Below are 16,717 nucleotides of genomic sequence, written 5' to 3' on the forward strand. Positions count from 1 at the left end.
AAACATCCTTTCCACATCCACTCTATCCAAGCCTTTCATTATTCTGTATGTTTCAATGAGATCCCCCCTCAACCTTCTAAACTCTAGGTGGGCGAGTACAGGCCCAGCGCTCCAACTGGGCCAGTACAGGCCCAGTGCTGTTAAACGCTCATCATATGCTAACCCATTCATTCCTGGAATCATTCTTGTAAACCTCCAAGACCCTCTCCAGAGCCAGCCCATCCTTCCTCAGATACGGGGCCCAAAGTTGTTCACAGTACTCCAATATAGACATGGATAAACAAAAAGATATACATACGACAGGTGAGTGAACTGTTTGAACAACTTGCGTTTACCTGTTTGTTTTCCAGATGTGAATCGTTTCTGCATCAGCTATCCCATGGTTCACTGCTTGTTCATCCAGGAGATCAAAGAAATATTTCACAGCAAGAGGAACAGGCCGGCTGGTGCTGAGAATCACCTGAAACAGGTCATCCACAAACTTCTGCAGAGTGCCCTGCAAGATACAGCAATGCACAAGGCTCAAAATGGTCTCCATTGCAATTGTTTTATCTTCTCTGCACTCTCACCTCCGATTCACGGACATATCCTGAAACAAACGTTAGCTGTCCCTTTCCCTGACCCAATGAGTTCCTCTGGGAGGAGAAACAGGGAACTGCCGATACTGGTTTACAAAGCAAAACAAACAAAGTGCTGGAATCACTCAGCAGGTCAAGCAACATCCCTGGAGAAAATGGACGGGTGACGTCTCAGGTCCGAACCCTTCTTCAGACTAATAGTTTAGTTTTGTGATACAATGCGGTAACAGGCCCTTCGACCCACCGAGTCCGTGCCGACCAGCGATCCCCGCACACTAACACTATCCTACGCACACTAGGGACAATTCGCTATTTTACCGAGCCAATTTGCCTACAAACCTGTATGTATTTGGAGTGTGGGAAGAAACGGGAGCACCCGGAGAAAACCCACGCAGGTCATGGGGAGAACGTACAATCTCCGTAGAGACAGCACCCATAGTCAGGATCTAATCCAGGTCTCTGGTGCTGTAAGGTAGCAACTCCTCTGCTGCTACCCCATAAGTGATAAGCAACATTAGTGATGTTTTGGATCGGGACACTTCTTCATTCCTCCAGCACTTTGTTTCTTTCCTTTTGATTACAGAATCGGCAGTCTCTTGCGTCTCTGTTACATTTGCGTATATGCTTCAATCCCAGTTACCTGTAACCACCTTTACAGGTGAGATCAACCTCACAGGGTGAATCTGAGGCTGGAGTATTATAAATAGTTACCCCTGTTATACCCAGCTAAGAAAGACTCTGTAACTCTGGTTTCAAACATACCCTTGTCTTTACTCTGGCTCCTACCTTCATGGACAGCAAGCGCGTTAAGTATATCTCGGGGATGGCCTTGGCTCGCTCTCGCTCCTTCAGGCTGCCTCGTCTGTGTTTGGGCAGTTCAGGCTCCTCGCTGGCTTTGACCAGGTGCCAGACTTTGACCCCTCCTTCATCGGCATCTTCCAGCATTGGTGTCTCTAGGATGGGAAAGGATGGCCGGGCAGGAGAAGAGGAGAAGATAGGTCCCCAAGTGTCACCAAAAACAAATAAAATGACCACATATACTTCTGGCAACATACTTCCAAGGAGCTAAAACTAACATGGGTGTTGCACACAAGACCATATTTAAGCAGTGCACCCGATAAGGATTTCTTCCCTGTAGATAGTTTAGGTTAAGGTATATTGTGGGGCTTTGAGGAGCTGGCCACAGGCTGGCAGAGCTATCGTTAGATTACACCCAGTGCTAACCTTCCCTCTTGGGTGGATGGAAGAAATTCTATAGCGCTATTTCAAGGAACAGATTTTGTTCTGGACATTATCACTCGAGATCCTGCAGTAATTAATTGGCTATAATCTTTTTACTTTAGGAATATAACCACATTTCAAAAAGTGCTCCATTGATTATCTGGAGGTATGTGTTTCCAAATTTCTGTATCTCTTGTCTGATGGGAGAGGGGACGAGAGGGAATGAGCTGGAGGGGAACCTATAGAAGTGGATGCAATTATGACTTTTAATGACAACTTTTGAAAGACGCTTGGACAGAGTTATGGATAGGAAGGGCTTAAAGGACTGTGGGCCCAATGCAGGCAAATGGGACTGGCCCAGTATGGCAACTTGGTCAGCATGGACAAGGTGGGCTGAATGGCCTGTTCAGCCTCCAGTGTGCTTCTCTGCTTAGTAATCAAGTTTGGTTCGTATAGAGAAATATTGAAGCTTCCCATGTCAAATTCAAAGCTTCTGAATTATTAAGTTCAAATTATTAAATTCAAATCGCAATAGAGAACGTCTGCAAAAGACATTGGGATTGGGTCGAATCGGTTCTCCGAAGTGTGCCTCAGAATTTTTCATTCTAGCTGCAAGACGAAGGGGCAACAAAGATGTAGATCACCACTCACTCTCCCCTGCAATGTAGTCATGGTTTTCATGGTGGATGTGCTTGCTGAGACGTGGAACGAGGGCAACCGTGGCTCCATCAGTCACCTAATGTGATAAAACACAACGATAGACAATCAGGTCAACGCTCACATCAGAAACCAAAGCTCGGCAACAGAGCAGCATTCACAATGTGACCAAAAGGCACACAACAAATGATTATTATGTCATCCAGATAATAAAAGTGGGAAGTTATTGCCCAAATAGTTCCACTGTTCTCATCCATGTTTGTCCTACCAGTTCCACTATTCACATCCTTGTATCCCTCTCGTTAGCACATCTTCCCCAGTCAATAATGGGCCATTATGGACTCCATCCATCCTGATGTCATCTGGTGCCGGCCCTGAATTGTTCTGGTCCTTTGTCGTCTCCAGTCCCCCCTCTTCCCCCCTCCCCACCTCCCCGAAGAAGAGTTCCTACCCAAACCATCACCCATTCCTTTTCTCCAGAGACGCTGCCTGGCCCACTGAGTTACTCCAGCATTTTGTGTCTATCTTCTGTGTAAACCATGCATCTGCAATCCCTTCCTATACATTGTTTAGTTTGATTTTAGTTCAGTTTCGAGGAAACAGGCCTGCGGTCCACCGAGCCCGTGTCGTCCTGTGATTCTCCAGGAGAGGGTGGTCACCACAGCGGAGGGACCATGGGGAGGGTGCGGGTCACCTCAACAAGGGGTGGCTCAGTATCAACGAGGGATCCCTTGGACAGGGGAGACGCCATGAATAAGGGTTTCCCGGGGGGGGGGGAAAGAAATGCACCACGAACGAGGGATTTCTCAAGAGGGAGTGGGAGCTACAATTAACACTCTCTCCAACAACAGTGATGAGCATCGTCAGCAAAAGGACTGCAGTGGTTGACGCAGCTGGCAACTCACAACATCTTCTTGACAGATAATTATAAAGTCTACTCATACTGGGCGGAAACAGGCCCTTCGGCCCAACTTACCTGTGCCGACCAACATGTCCCACTGCACTAGTCCCACCTGCCTGTGTATGGCCCATAACCCTCTAAATCTATCCTATTCATATACCTGTCCAAATGTCTGTTCAACGTTATGATAGTACCTGGCTAAACTACCTCCTCCGCTAGCTTGTTCCATACCCCTCAGGTTCCTAGTAAATCTTTCCCCCCTCAACTTAAACCAATGTTCTCTGGGTTATACTGTATCCACTGGCTAGAGACAGGTAATAAGGACCGGTCTTGCCAGAGATGCCCACATCCAGTAACTTTGATAGATAACTCGACAATAAGTTGGGGACACGGATTTAAGGATTGGTGAGGTGTTGAGAAGTATCGATTTTTTGTTTGTGCAAAAGCCTGGAAGCCTCTGCATCAAAGGACCATGGAGGCTGCAACAGAAACCCATTCATAAAGTTCTTGACTACGCCCTTGAAGTCCGATAACCTACAAAACTATGTACCACAGACAAAGGCAAGGATGGAGGGTTGGGGTAATGGAACCAGCTTAAGTAACTTCATTGGCCAACATGATGACCTTGTACATGAAGAATTTCAATCATGATCCCAATGACCAACAAATGTTCTTTCCCAATCTCTTTGTTTGCCGAGACATAAGGAACTGCAGATGCTGGTTTACAAAAAAAAAGACACAAACTCAGCAGATCAGGCAGCATCTCTGGAGGACATGGATGGGTAACATTGTGGATTGGGACCTTTCTTCAGACAGACTGATGAAAGATCCCAACCCAAAAAGTCACCCATCCATGTCCTGCAGAGATGCTGCCTGACCTGTTGAGTTACTTCAGATGTCTCGTTAGGCACGGTGGGTCCTATTGTTCCAAAGTCAAGCAGCACTGCGGAACTTGAATGCTGTACTTGGCTTCAGCTCCTGCATCTGTCCGAGTCCAGGTTTAACCAGAACATTGCAACCACTTCAATTCAAACCACTTCAATCATTTCCCAATGAAACTGGAGGGCCTACCTTATAGTGCTGCAAGGTGTTGAGACGTTTCCAGTTGCCTTGCAGAACAGAAGTCAGATCTTCATCTGAAAGGATGAGATGTCCTGCCAACCCCGATCGCCATTCTGAGTTAAAGTAACGCAATCAGGAAACTTGCATCAGAATATGTATAAACAAACGTTCTTGAATTCCAGGCATTTCATGAATTTTAAGACACAAAATGCTGGAGTAATTCAGCGGGACAGGCAGCATCGCTGGAGAGAAGGAATGGATGATGTTTTGGGTCGAGATGTTTTGGGTCGAGACCATTCTTCAGCTATTCCTTTTCTCCAGAGAGGCTGCCTGACCCGCTGAGTTCCCCCAGCATTTTATGTCTATCTTCAGTGTAAACCAGCGTCTGCACATCCAGAAAAACTATTTAAGAAGGAACTGCAGATGCTGGAAAATCGAAGGTACACAAAAAAGCTGGAGAAACTCAGCAGGTGCAGCAGCATCTATGGAGCGAAGGAAAAAGGCAACGTTTCGGCCCGAAACGTTGCCTATTTCCTTCGCTCCATAGATGCTGCTGCACCCTCTGAGTTTCTCCAGCTTTTTTGTGTACCTCCAGAAAAACTATGTTGTGATGAGCTCAAGTAATGGGCTGAAAGAGTGACAGTCGTGAAGTGGTCAAATCCATTACAATCTGGGGTATATTTCTCTTGGGCAGCATTCTCTGCGAGAGGCAGAGCAGTGAACTTCAATGGTGGAGTTGGCCGCGGGAGGCCCTGCAGCAGCCTGGGGCTCGGCTGGACCAGGCCTGGCTCCAAGAGGCCTGGTGCGTGGACCAGATGCGGCCTGCAGCGGCACAGTGTGGTGTAGCAGCGGTGGAGGACACCCACAACCACGCTTGGCCAGGCCGACCCTGCAATGCTGCCAGGACAACGGTCCTTCATGGTCAGATCTCTGAACCTTCAACAACTGGGACTTGAAAATGGCGCCAAATCTGGCGACTCTGTATTCTGACTCAATGTAGTACTAATACTATACACTTGTGCTGTACCAGAGATGCTTTTCTAGGATGTTCTTATTTATAGTGATACTTATTAGATCAAACTGTATACAAAATGAATTTCACTGTATGTGACAAACATAGTAGCATTGAATAAAGTACACTTCTACTGTTGAAAAATGCTACATCAAGCATCTCTCCGATTACCTCGCTCATGTTCAAAGTGACTGACCTTCCAATTTCTAGTGACCAGCAGATAGTTTGCCTTTCAATTTGACAATGCAGCATCAGCTTAAACTCAAGGGGCCAATGCCTTAACATCAAGTTCAAGTGAGTTTATTGTCATGTGTCCCTGATAGGACAATGAAATTCTTGTTTTGCTTCAGCACACCAGAACATAGTAGGCATTGACTACAAAACAGATCAGTGTGTCCATATACCATTATATAAATATATACACACATGAATAAATAAACTGATGAAGTGCAAATAACAGATAATGGGTTATTAATGTTCAGAGTTTTGTCCGAGCCAGGTTTAATAGCCTGATGGCTGTGGGGAAGTAGCTATTCCTGAACCTGGTCGTTGCAGTCTTCAGGCTCCTGTACCTTCTACCTGAAGGTAGCAGGGAGATGAGTGTGTGGCCAGGATGGTGTGGGTCTTTGATTATACTGCCAGCCTTTTTGAGGCAGCGACTGCGATAAATCCCCTCGATGGAAGGAAGGTCAGAGCCGATGATGGACTGGGCAGTGTTTACTACTTTTTGTAGTCTTTTCCTCTCCAGGGCGCTCAAATTGCTGCCTTACTCTGCCAGATTCAATCCTGACTACGGGTGCTGTCTATATGGAGTTCGTGCGTTCTCCCAGTAACCGTGTGGGTTTTCTCCGCGAGCTCCCACATTCCCAAGACGTACAGGTTTGAAGGCTAATTGGCTTTGGTAAAGATTGTAAATTGTCCCCAGCGTGTGTGTAGGATAGCGCTAGTGTCGCTGGTCAGCTGGGACTCGGTGGGCTGAAGGGCCTGTGTCCGTGCTATATTTCTAAACTACACTACATTACTGATTTTCCAGATCTACCCACATGGTGTTAATGGCAAATAAAAGCATGAAATAGTTTCCAGACAATGTGTCCTTTCATGGACCTTTTTATATTGCTCTCCTGTAGAGGGTTTCCAGGCCTCAGGGCAGTTGTTTGGTTCTGATGAAATATTTCCCCAAGTGAAATCAGAGTTGACCATGTTACAAAACCTATCCCTCCTTTCTTACCAAGGTCTAGCGTTTCCACGTGAGGTCGAAATGAGGAGGTCACGCCTTTGTAGATCTGATCAATGATTTTCTCTTTGACTTGGGTGATGGTGTCACAGTCCAATACTTTGACCGGTGAGGGCTGCCCATCTTCCCCGCCCTGTACCAACACATTGAGTGCCTGCAGGGATGACAAGGAAAGCACGACACAAGTTAATGAGCAGCAAGACATCATTGTACAGGCCCATCAGCAGGCCAGGATGGAGTGGATGTGGAGAGGACGTTTCCACTCGTGGGAGAGTCGAAGACCAGAGGCCACAGCCTCAGAATAAAAGGACGTACCTTTACATAGATGAAGAGCAATTTCTTTAAGTGGTGAATCTGTGGAATTAATTACCACAGTGGGGGCCAAGTCAATGGATATTTTTAAGGAGGAGATTTGTTAAATTCTTGATTAGTTCGGGTGTCAGGGGTTTTTGAGAGAAGGCAGGAGAATGGTGTTGAGTGGGGAAGATAGATGGGCCATGATTGAATGGGAGAATAGATTTAATGGGCCAAATAGCTTGATTCTGCTCCAAAAACGTATGAATTCCAATGCCTCATCCTGAATAGCTGTCAATCATAGCAAACCTCAGGGAAAAGGTTGAAGGACATAATGCAGGTATGTACCACAGTTATTATTGGGGCTAGCTGTTCACCGTGGAGACTGCCGACAGAATAATCTCCTTGCAAACTGACGTCTTGGCAATGCCAGAATGGAACTGTCAAATTCAAGCATCGAGTCAAATAGCTGTGGGGTTGCATTTGACTCCACGTTAACTGGTCCACGTGATTAGGAGATTTACCAGTGTCCGATACTCCACGTCCTCCCGGAGCAGTCTGTTGTCATTGAGGGTGTACTTGGCCTTCCCCGACACGGCATCCACTGGGCCTTTGTCCACCTGGTGTTTGATCGCACGGAACAGCATGTAGAGCGATTCTCCCGCCGAGTCCTAGGGGCAAGAGGAGGCTTGGTTTTATTTCAACGTTGGACGGCATCTGGGGCAAATGGACAAAGGTATAAACACCACACAGAGATCCCCAAGAGGGCAGAAAAAGATCTACAATGAACAGTTTTGTCCTGCAGCAAACTCTCATCTGAACTATATCTAACAATAGTGGATCTTCAGAGATGCTCATTACAATTTTAGAGGTTTTTGTTTTAGAGATACTGCACGGAAACAGGCCCCTTGGCATACCGAGTCTGTGCCAACTAGCGACCCCCGTACACTGGCACTATCCTACACATCAACCACAATTTACGATTTTTACCAAGCCAATTAATCTACAATTTTGTACATCTTTGAAATGTGGAAACTGGAGCACTCAGAGAAAACCCACACAGTCACGGGGAGAATGTACAAACTCCGTACGCACAGCACCCATAGTCTGGATTGAACCTGGATCATAGGCGTTAAGGTAGCAACTTTATCGCTGCGCCACCGTGCCTCCACAGTGCCCAGCCTAATTCACCAGCCTTGAGGAGACGAAACCTGGAGGAGATCAGCCGTGATCACCCTGAATCACACGGGGAAGGCTTGATGGGTCGAGTGGCTTACGCTGACTCCTATTTTCTTGTGCACTCTTAAACTTCCAGCTCCCAGGGCTGGGAATAAATCTTCGCGTTTTAATTGGAAAATTAGTTAAACCGCAGATTCTAAACACACACCTTATAAACAACAGATACCAGAGGCAAATTACCATTGTCAAAGGAGCAGCAATTAGTTTGGACTGCAGAGAACTTGCAATTAACTTAATCAGCACTACATTCTGCCAACATAAACAGATGATATGAACAAACGAGTATTTACATAGTGCATCGCCCAACCTCAAGATGCCCCACAGCAATTCAGTCAAAAATTATTAGTTTTTGCTGTTATGCAGAAAAGCAGCAAGAAAAGCCAGCAAATAAATAAAAGTTGAAATGGAGAAAAAAGGAACTTCAGATGCTGGTTTAAACAAAAGGACACAAAGTGATGGAGTAACTCAGCAGGTCAGGCAGCATCTCTGGAAAACATGGATGGGTGACGTTTCAGGTCAGGTCCCTTCTTCAAATGGTTTAAAGTTGGTCAAGACATTACCTTCCAATTCCAAAACAAGTGAGCAGTACTTCTATGTCCATTTGAATGTATGGGATTTCAAATAAAACATAACCTCTGGCTTTTTAGCAGTTGCTGAGTGTCGGACTAAGCAAGCTCATCACCTGGAGTGTGGCTTGAATACGCCATCTTATGATTCACAGAGCCAAGTAGACAAAGATTGGCAACTAAATCCACACTACGATAGAGAAAGCACGGCAAAATCTTAGAAAGTGCATCTTTCATGCCATGCCATATCCCACGATGAGAACATCCGAAAGAACCCGACATCACATCCCACACCAAATCCTGGCATCACATCACTCCAGTCCTCAAACAACTTCACTGGCTTCCCATCTCCCACCGGATCAACTACAAAATCCTGATCCTCACCTACAAAGCCCTCCACCATCTGGCCCCCCCATATCTCACTGACCGCCTCTCCCCCTACCAACCCTCACGGTCCCTCAGATCCACATCAGCCGGTCTCCTCTCCATCCACAAGTCCAACCTCCGCAGTTTTGGGGACAGAGCCTTCTCCAGGGCAGCTCCCAGGCTCTGGAACTCCCTCCCCCAACTGATCCGCAATTCCGTGTCCCTCACCATCTTCCAGTCCCGCCTCAAGACCCATCTCTTCACCTCTGCCTATCCTTAGCCCCACGCCCCCCTCCCTTTTCATCTGTGCATTAATTGCCTCATATTGTGTTTTGTATTGAATTCTGTCTTTACTTTGTGTACTAGTCATGTCTCTACTATTTATTTCATTCCCCTTACATGTTTTTCCTCTACCTGCTAAATTTTTGTAAGGTGTCCTTGAGACTCTTGAAAGGCCTTTATTATTATTATTATTATTATCAAGGTGGACTCAGTGATTAAACTCCTAGTGAATTCAAGTACAAATTCCACTGCAGGTTCCCCAGATTTACATCTGCAAGTCTTGAAGCACCTAGGTTCATTGACTCACAACAATCTTTCTTCTTCGCCTTAGATACAAAATGCTGGAGAAACCCAGCGGGTCAGGCAGCATCACTAGAGAAAAGGAGTAGATGACGTTTCGGGTTGGAACCCTTCTTCAAATTTGGGGTGTGTGGGGGGGGGGGGGGTGAGGATAACTGTAGGTGAGGAAAAGCCGGAACAAATCTGGGCCTGCAACATATGATCTCAGGAAGGGTGGAGCCCATTGTTGGCTGGGGAAGGTGTGATAACAAGAGGGATAACAGGATACGAATTGTGGAACAGGTAGAATGACTATGGCGGGGGAGAGGGAATGCAGGAGTCACTTGAAGTTGGTGAAATCAATATTCATATCGCTGGGCTGTAAGTTGCCCAAGCAAAATATGAGGTGTTAAATCCTCCAATTTGCGTGTGACCTCACTCTGACAGTGGAGGTGGCCCAGGACAGAAAGGTCAGTGTGGGAATGGGCAGGAGATTTAAAATGTTTGTCAACCAGGAGATCGTGTAGCCAAGGTGGACTGAGCAGAGGTGTTCAGCGAAACGATCGGAAAATCTATGCTTGGTCTCACCGTATTTCGGGGCCTACACAGGGAACACCGGATACAGTAGTTGAGGTTAGTGGAGGTGCAGATAAACCTCTGCCTCACCTGAAAGGACTGTGGGGGTCTCGGTCCCCTTCTCCTCATTTTGCGCTAACAATATTTCAGACAATGCCAACTTCCTCAGTTTATTGTGGCAGCCGATTCCCAGTTATTCACACTTCCCATTTCCACCTGGCCACCGTTTCAGTGCTTAACGCCACGGCTTGGAGCCTTGTATCCGAGGCCAGGGAGGAATTCTTGCTTTGCAAGTGGGTTTATTGGAAGTTTTTCTTTTAAGGATTGGAACCATGTGCGTTTGTAACTTTAACCAGCTTCCTTGTGCCTCAGCAGTGGAGGCAGCCAAGAATAGGAAGGTTGGGCCTTGGTGTGTGTGTGTGCACACATTGCTCTCCTTCAGGAAGCCAAAACCAATGTTATGGCTATAATCCCGTGGAACAACACATCTTTCAGCAGACCACTTCCCAAGTTTAGTGCAGTGCAGTATTTTGTTTTATTCAACGTAAAATTTATTCAGAGCAAAAAATCTATATATGCAATACAGTATATATAAATATACACAATATATTCCCAGAGGCTACACATAAAATTCATTGTAACATAGTGTTTACAAGTTTTATCTGACACCTTGTCCACCATGTGGCCCCTTGGGGTGATATGTTGGGGAAGTCCAGAACAAGGGGTCACAGTTTAAGGATAAGGGGGAAATATTTTAGGACCGAGATAAGAAAAACATTTTTCACACAGAGAGTGGTGAATCTCTGGAATTCTCTGCCACAGAAGGTAGTTGAGGCCAGTTCATTGGCTATATTTAAGAGGGAGTTGTGGTCCTTGTGGCTAAAGGGATCAGGGGGCATGGAGAGAAGGCAGGTACAGGATTCTGAGTTGGATGATCAGCCATCATCATATTGAATGGCGGTGCAGGCTTGAAGGGCCGAATGGCCTACTCCAGCACCTATTTTCTATGTTTCTATGATATCCCTTCCCTTATTTAAGGGGTGTCTCCACCCCACCCTGCCCCCCCAATGCCCAACAGCAGAAGGACCCTAGACTGTGCTAGGGCAGTATAGTATTCACTCGAGGACAAAATAATATCCACTTAGCATTCCAATGCATTCCACTGGTTGTGTCGACTGCACAGGATACCGTGTCCGATCTCAGACACATCGATCACACTCTTAACTAAAGACTTACCCTGAGGAACGTGTACAGACAGATCGACATCCAATTTGTCAGCAGTTTTTCCACCACAGTTTCAGTCCTGAAAGCACAGGAAAATTATTTTTGCACTTTGCTTCAATATTGATTTTTTTTTAAACCAATGAATATGTCACGTTGCAACATGGGAAGAGGTCAGCTGTTAAAACAGAACCCGTCAGAAAGCCCGGCGGAGACGCCACATTTAGTTCAGCGATGCAGCACGGAAACAGGCCCTTCGGCCCACCGAGTCCGTGACGATCAGCCATCACCCCTTACACTAGCACTATCCTACACACACCAAGGACAATTTACAAATTTGGCAAAGCCAATTAAGCTACAAACCTGTACGTCTTTGGAATGTGGGAGAAAGACGTAGCTCCTGGAGAAACCCCACACGGTCACAGGGAGAACGAACAAACTACGTACAGACAGCACTCGTGGTCAGGACCAAACCCGGGTTTCTGGCGCTGTAAGGCCGCAACTCTACCACTGCATCAAAATTAGCTTCAGGAGATTTCACACGCAGCAAGTGGATTCAGCGGAGAGGGGGAGAGAGAGCTGGATACCTGGCATGATTCTTCCACATACCCACGCCTAACAGGGCACTCTGCTTGCCTCATCTCTCTACCCTGGGGTAATGTGGGAAAACTTACAAGTACTCAAAGGCAGCACAGTGGCATTGGTGTAGCAAGGTAATGCAGCTAGTAGAGCTGCTTCCTCACAATGCCAGAGTCTGACCTTGGGTGCTTCCTTTGAGGAGTTTGCACGCTATCCGAATTACCTCAAGGTTCTTCGGTTTTCTCCCACATCCCAAGGACGTGCAGGTTTGTTGGTGAATTGGCCTCTAAATTGCCTTTAGTGTGCAAGGAATGGATGAGAAAGTGGGATAGCATAGAACTAGTGTGAATGGGTCTGTACTGAAGGGCCTATTTCCATGCTGCATGTCTAAACTAAATTAAATATGAATAAACACAAGAAAAAATGCTTCTATCGATGCTCTACAAAGACTAACGAGCTAATGAGCTTTTCATACTACAAGTTACCTAATTATTTACACCCCTTGAATCATTGTCATTTAAATCTCCGGGAGCTACGGTTTCCCCTCTCACGTGCAGATTTGTAAGTTAACTGGCTTTGGTAAAATTGTAAATTGATCCGATTGTGTAGGACAGTATTAGTGTGCGAGGTGATCGCTGGTCTGGGCTGAAGGGCCTGTTTCCATGCTGTATATCTAAGGTCTAAAGCAAAGTTGAAAGAAGGGCAACAAACGACCTTTAATTGGACTTTACTTGACTTTATCTTGTATTAAACGTTATTCCCTTCATCATACATCTGTACATTGTGGACGACTCGATTGCAATCATGCAGAGTCTTTCCGCTGACTGTTTAGAATGCAACAAAAACCTTTTTACTGTACCTCAGTACATGCGACAATAACCTAAACTAAATAGCCGAATGTAATTCTCATTGACATCAACACAGGCTTTGGGTCTTTCAGCTGTACGTGGCTCAGTTCCAAACTGGAATCAATAGTTTAATGAGAGTTTAGAGATACAACATGGAACAGGTTCTTTGGCCCAGCGAGGCTGTGCTGAACACTGATCACCCGTTCACAGGAGTTCAATCTTATCCCAATCTCACATCCACTCCCTGCACACGAGGGACAATTTACAGAGGACAATTAACCTACAAACCTGCACGTCTTTGGAGTGTGGGAGGAAACCGGAGCACCCAGAAGAAACCCACGTGGCAGGCGTGGGAAAACATAGAAAAATAGGTGCAGGTGTAGGCCATTCGGCCCTTCGAGCCTGCACCGCCATTCAATATGATCATGGCTGATCATCCAACTCAGTATCCTGTACCTGCCTTCTCTCCATACCCCCTGATCCCCTTAGCCACAAGGGCCACATCTAACTCCCTCTTAAATATAGCCAATGAACTGGCCTCAACTACCTTCTATGGCAGAGAGTTCCAGAGATTCACCAATCTCTGTGTGAAAAATGCTTTTCTCATCTCGGTCCCAAAGGATTTCCCCTTTATCTTTAAACTGTGACCCCCAACGAATAGTACAAACTCCACACAGACAGCACCCGAGGTCAGGATCAAACCCAGCACTGCGGCACGGTGAGGTAGCTGATGCGCGACTGTGCCTGCCTCCTATTTGCTTTTGTGTTTGTTGATGTGGCAGCATCACTGGGCATTGAGGCTGCGAGAGGTGGCCCTGTGTAAAAGCCACGCTGAGGCCGAGCTGGCCCTTACCTGCGTAGCATGAGTTTGGGGTTCTTGGCGACATTCTGCTCCACCAGGTCGTTCAGCAGCGTTTTCAGGATGTCGGTGTAGTATTCCAGCTTCCCATGCAGTGAAACCGTCAAGAGCGAAGCCACGTAAGCACGGTCCCGCGGTGAAAATGTCCGCTGGCTCTCCAGTGTGTGAATGAACTAACACAGGGAGAGACACAAGATATCCTTAAACCAGCCGAGGCAAAAATAATTGATGCACCACCCACGGGTCCCTTACCTCACCCAAACATTTGTCACTTTCTAAGGTCGACAAAAATACTGGAGAAACTCAGCGGGTGAGGCAGCATCTATGGAGCGAAGGAAATAGGCAACGTTTCGGGCCGAAACGTTGCATATTTCCTTCGCTCCATAGATGCTGCCTCACCCGCTGAGTTTCTCCAGCATTTCTGTCTACCTTCGATTTTCCAGCATCTGCAGTTCCTTCTTAAACATTTGTCACTTTCTATCTAGTTCTGTGGAACTATCTCAATTTGGAAGAGAGTTTGGCCAAATGTGGTCTCCCTCAAGAACCAAATGGACATGAAGCTGACAGAGTCAAGTCAAGTCACATTTATTTATATAGCACATTTAAAAAACAACTCTCGTTGGCCAAAGTGCTTTACATTTGTTATAAGAATAGCACAACAAAACAGACTACATACATATATACATGTAGCCCTCACTCAGAGGACGTCAGGAAAGGCTTGGGAGTATAGATAAGTCTTTAGTCTTGACTTAAAAGAGTCGATGGAGGGGGCATTTCTGATGGGAAGGGGATGCTGTTCCACAGTCTAAGAGCTGCAACCGCAAAGGCACGGTCGCCCCTGAGCTTATGCCTAGACCGTGGGATATTCAGCAACCCCAAGTCGGCCGATCTGAAGGGCCTGGAGGTGGAGTGGTGGGTGAGAAGGTATGTAGGTGGGGGCAAGCCCATTGAGGGCTTTGTAGACATGGAGGAGTATTTTGAAGTTTATACGGAACCGCACAGGGAGCCAGTGGAGAGAGGCCAGGATCGGGGTGATGTGGTCCCTTTTTCGGGTGCCCGTCAGGAGTCTCGCTGCAGTGTTTTGGACCAGTTGCAGGCGGGACAGGGAAGATTGGCTGATGCCAGTGTAAAGGGAGTTGCAGTAATCTAGGCAGGAGGAGATGAATGTGTGGATGATCTTTTCCAGGTCATCAAACTGGAGGAATTGTTTTATTTTAGCTATCGTCTAAAGCTGAAAGAAGCTAGCTTTTACCACTGCATTGATTTGTTTGTCAAATTTCAATGCTGAGTCAAATATCACTCCAAGGTTTTTGACATGAGGTTTGGGTAGTGGGGTAAGGCTTCCAAGGCTGCCTGCTATCAGTTTGATTGAGTCCGAGGGGCCGAGAAGGATGACCTCAGACTTACTCTCATTTAGTTGGAAGAAGTTCTGGGCCATCCAACACTTTATATCCTCGAGGCAGCGGGTAAGGTTAAACAGATTAGATTGGTTTTTGGGCTTCAGGGGGAGATAGAGTTGGGTATCGTCTGCGTAGCAATGGAAGGAAATGCCGTGCCTTTCAATGACTTGGCCTAAGGGGAGCATATACAGGGAGAAGAGAATGGGGCCAAGGATGGAACCTTGTGGAACCCCACAGCAGAGATTAGCTGGGGAGGAGAAAGAGTTGCCTATGTTAGTCGAGAAACTCCTACCTTTGAGGTAAGAGAAGAACCAGCTCAGGGCAGTGCCATCAATACCAACCCCGTACCGGAGATGGTCAATTAGGATGGTGTGGTCGACAGTGTCAAATGCTGCGCTGAGGTCAAGAAGGAGCAGGATTGCACAGTCGCCGGAGTCAACGGTGAGGAGTAGGTCATTGTGTACCTTCAACAAGGCAGACTCTGTGCTATGGTGAGCCCTGAAACCTGATTGGAAAGTTTCCAAGATAGTGTTTTGGTGAAGGTAAGGTATAAGTTGACTTAAAATTACCTTTTCAAGGGCTTTTGAGAGGAAAGGCAGTTTAGAAATGGGTCTGTAGTTGCTTGGCGAGGTGGGGTCGAGGTTAGGTTTGTTCCGGAGTGGCTGGACCACCGCATGCTTGAAGCAGGTAGCTACAATGCCAGTGGGCAGAGAGCTGTTGAAGATGGCGAGGATGCTGGGACCGGCTGTTGTAATGACATCCTTTAGGAGGGCAGAGGGGACAGTGTCGAGGGGGCAGGTAGTAGGTTTCATGGTGGTGATCAGTTTTACAAGGGAGGGTAGAGTAACGAGTTGGAAACAGTCTAATTTTGAAGAGCAGACCAATGAGACAGCCAGGTAACAGGTGGGAGGGGAAATATTCGTTCTTATGTTCTTTACCTTGCTGGTGAAAAATGTAGTAAATTCCTCGCACTTAGCAGGGGACCCAGTTAGGCTGGTGCTGGGGGCAGGACAGATGATGGAGGTGATGGTGCTAAAAAGGACCTTGGAGTTTTGCGCATTTTTGGAGATAAGGGCGGAAAAATATTTAGTTCTTGCAGATTTTACCGCTTGCTGGTATTTGTCAAGATTATTTTTCAGGAGTTCAAAGGAAATTTGAAGCTTATCAGATTTGTACTTCCGTTCTGATTTTCTGCATTCTCTTCTTAGGGCTCTGGTGGTATCATGGAGCCACGGCTCGCCTTTAGGCTTAGGCTTTTTCATTTTAAGAGGAGCAACAGAATCCAGGACGGAAGAGCAGGTATTATTGAATAAAGAAATGAGGTCGTCGGTACTGAGGTGAGGGGTGGATGCCTCAATAGTGCAGATGTCGGGGGCGGCTATGAGAGCCTCAGAGAACTTACTGGCCGTCGTGGAGTTAGCGTAGCGGGTGTAGCGAGCAGGGAGATGGGATTTTGAGGGAGAGAAAGGCAGAGATATATCAAATATAATAGCACTATGATCAGATAGGCAGGCATCAATAATATCTGTGTTACAAGTTGGGA

The 16,717-nt window shown here is 46.6% G+C and overlaps 1 protein-coding gene across 2 annotated transcripts in view; it reads right to left on the reverse strand.

The window, feature by feature from the left end:
• Positions 1-16,717, reverse strand: part of plxnb1 (plexin B1) — a 259,521-nt gene that overhangs the window by 14,182 nt on the left and 228,622 nt on the right. For both annotated transcript variants that reach the window (XM_033037130.1, XM_033037129.1), the window contains exons 26-33: positions 13,769-13,947; positions 11,504-11,570; positions 7,484-7,630; positions 6,660-6,819; positions 4,429-4,532; positions 2,451-2,535; positions 1,365-1,531; positions 336-496 (exon numbers count right to left, since the gene is read on the reverse strand). In XM_033037130.1, the coding sequence (XP_032893021.1) occupies positions 336-496; positions 1,365-1,531; positions 2,451-2,535; positions 4,429-4,532; positions 6,660-6,819; positions 7,484-7,630; positions 11,504-11,570; positions 13,769-13,947 (1,070 nt within the window). The remainder of the gene's footprint in view (positions 1-335; positions 497-1,364; positions 1,532-2,450; positions 2,536-4,428; positions 4,533-6,659; positions 6,820-7,483; positions 7,631-11,503; positions 11,571-13,768; positions 13,948-16,717) is intronic.

The sequence above is a fragment of the Amblyraja radiata genome, chromosome 18 (assembly GCF_010909765.2).
Source record: "Amblyraja radiata isolate CabotCenter1 chromosome 18, sAmbRad1.1.pri, whole genome shotgun sequence".
Taxonomy (NCBI): Eukaryota; Metazoa; Chordata; class Chondrichthyes; order Rajiformes; family Rajidae; genus Amblyraja; species Amblyraja radiata.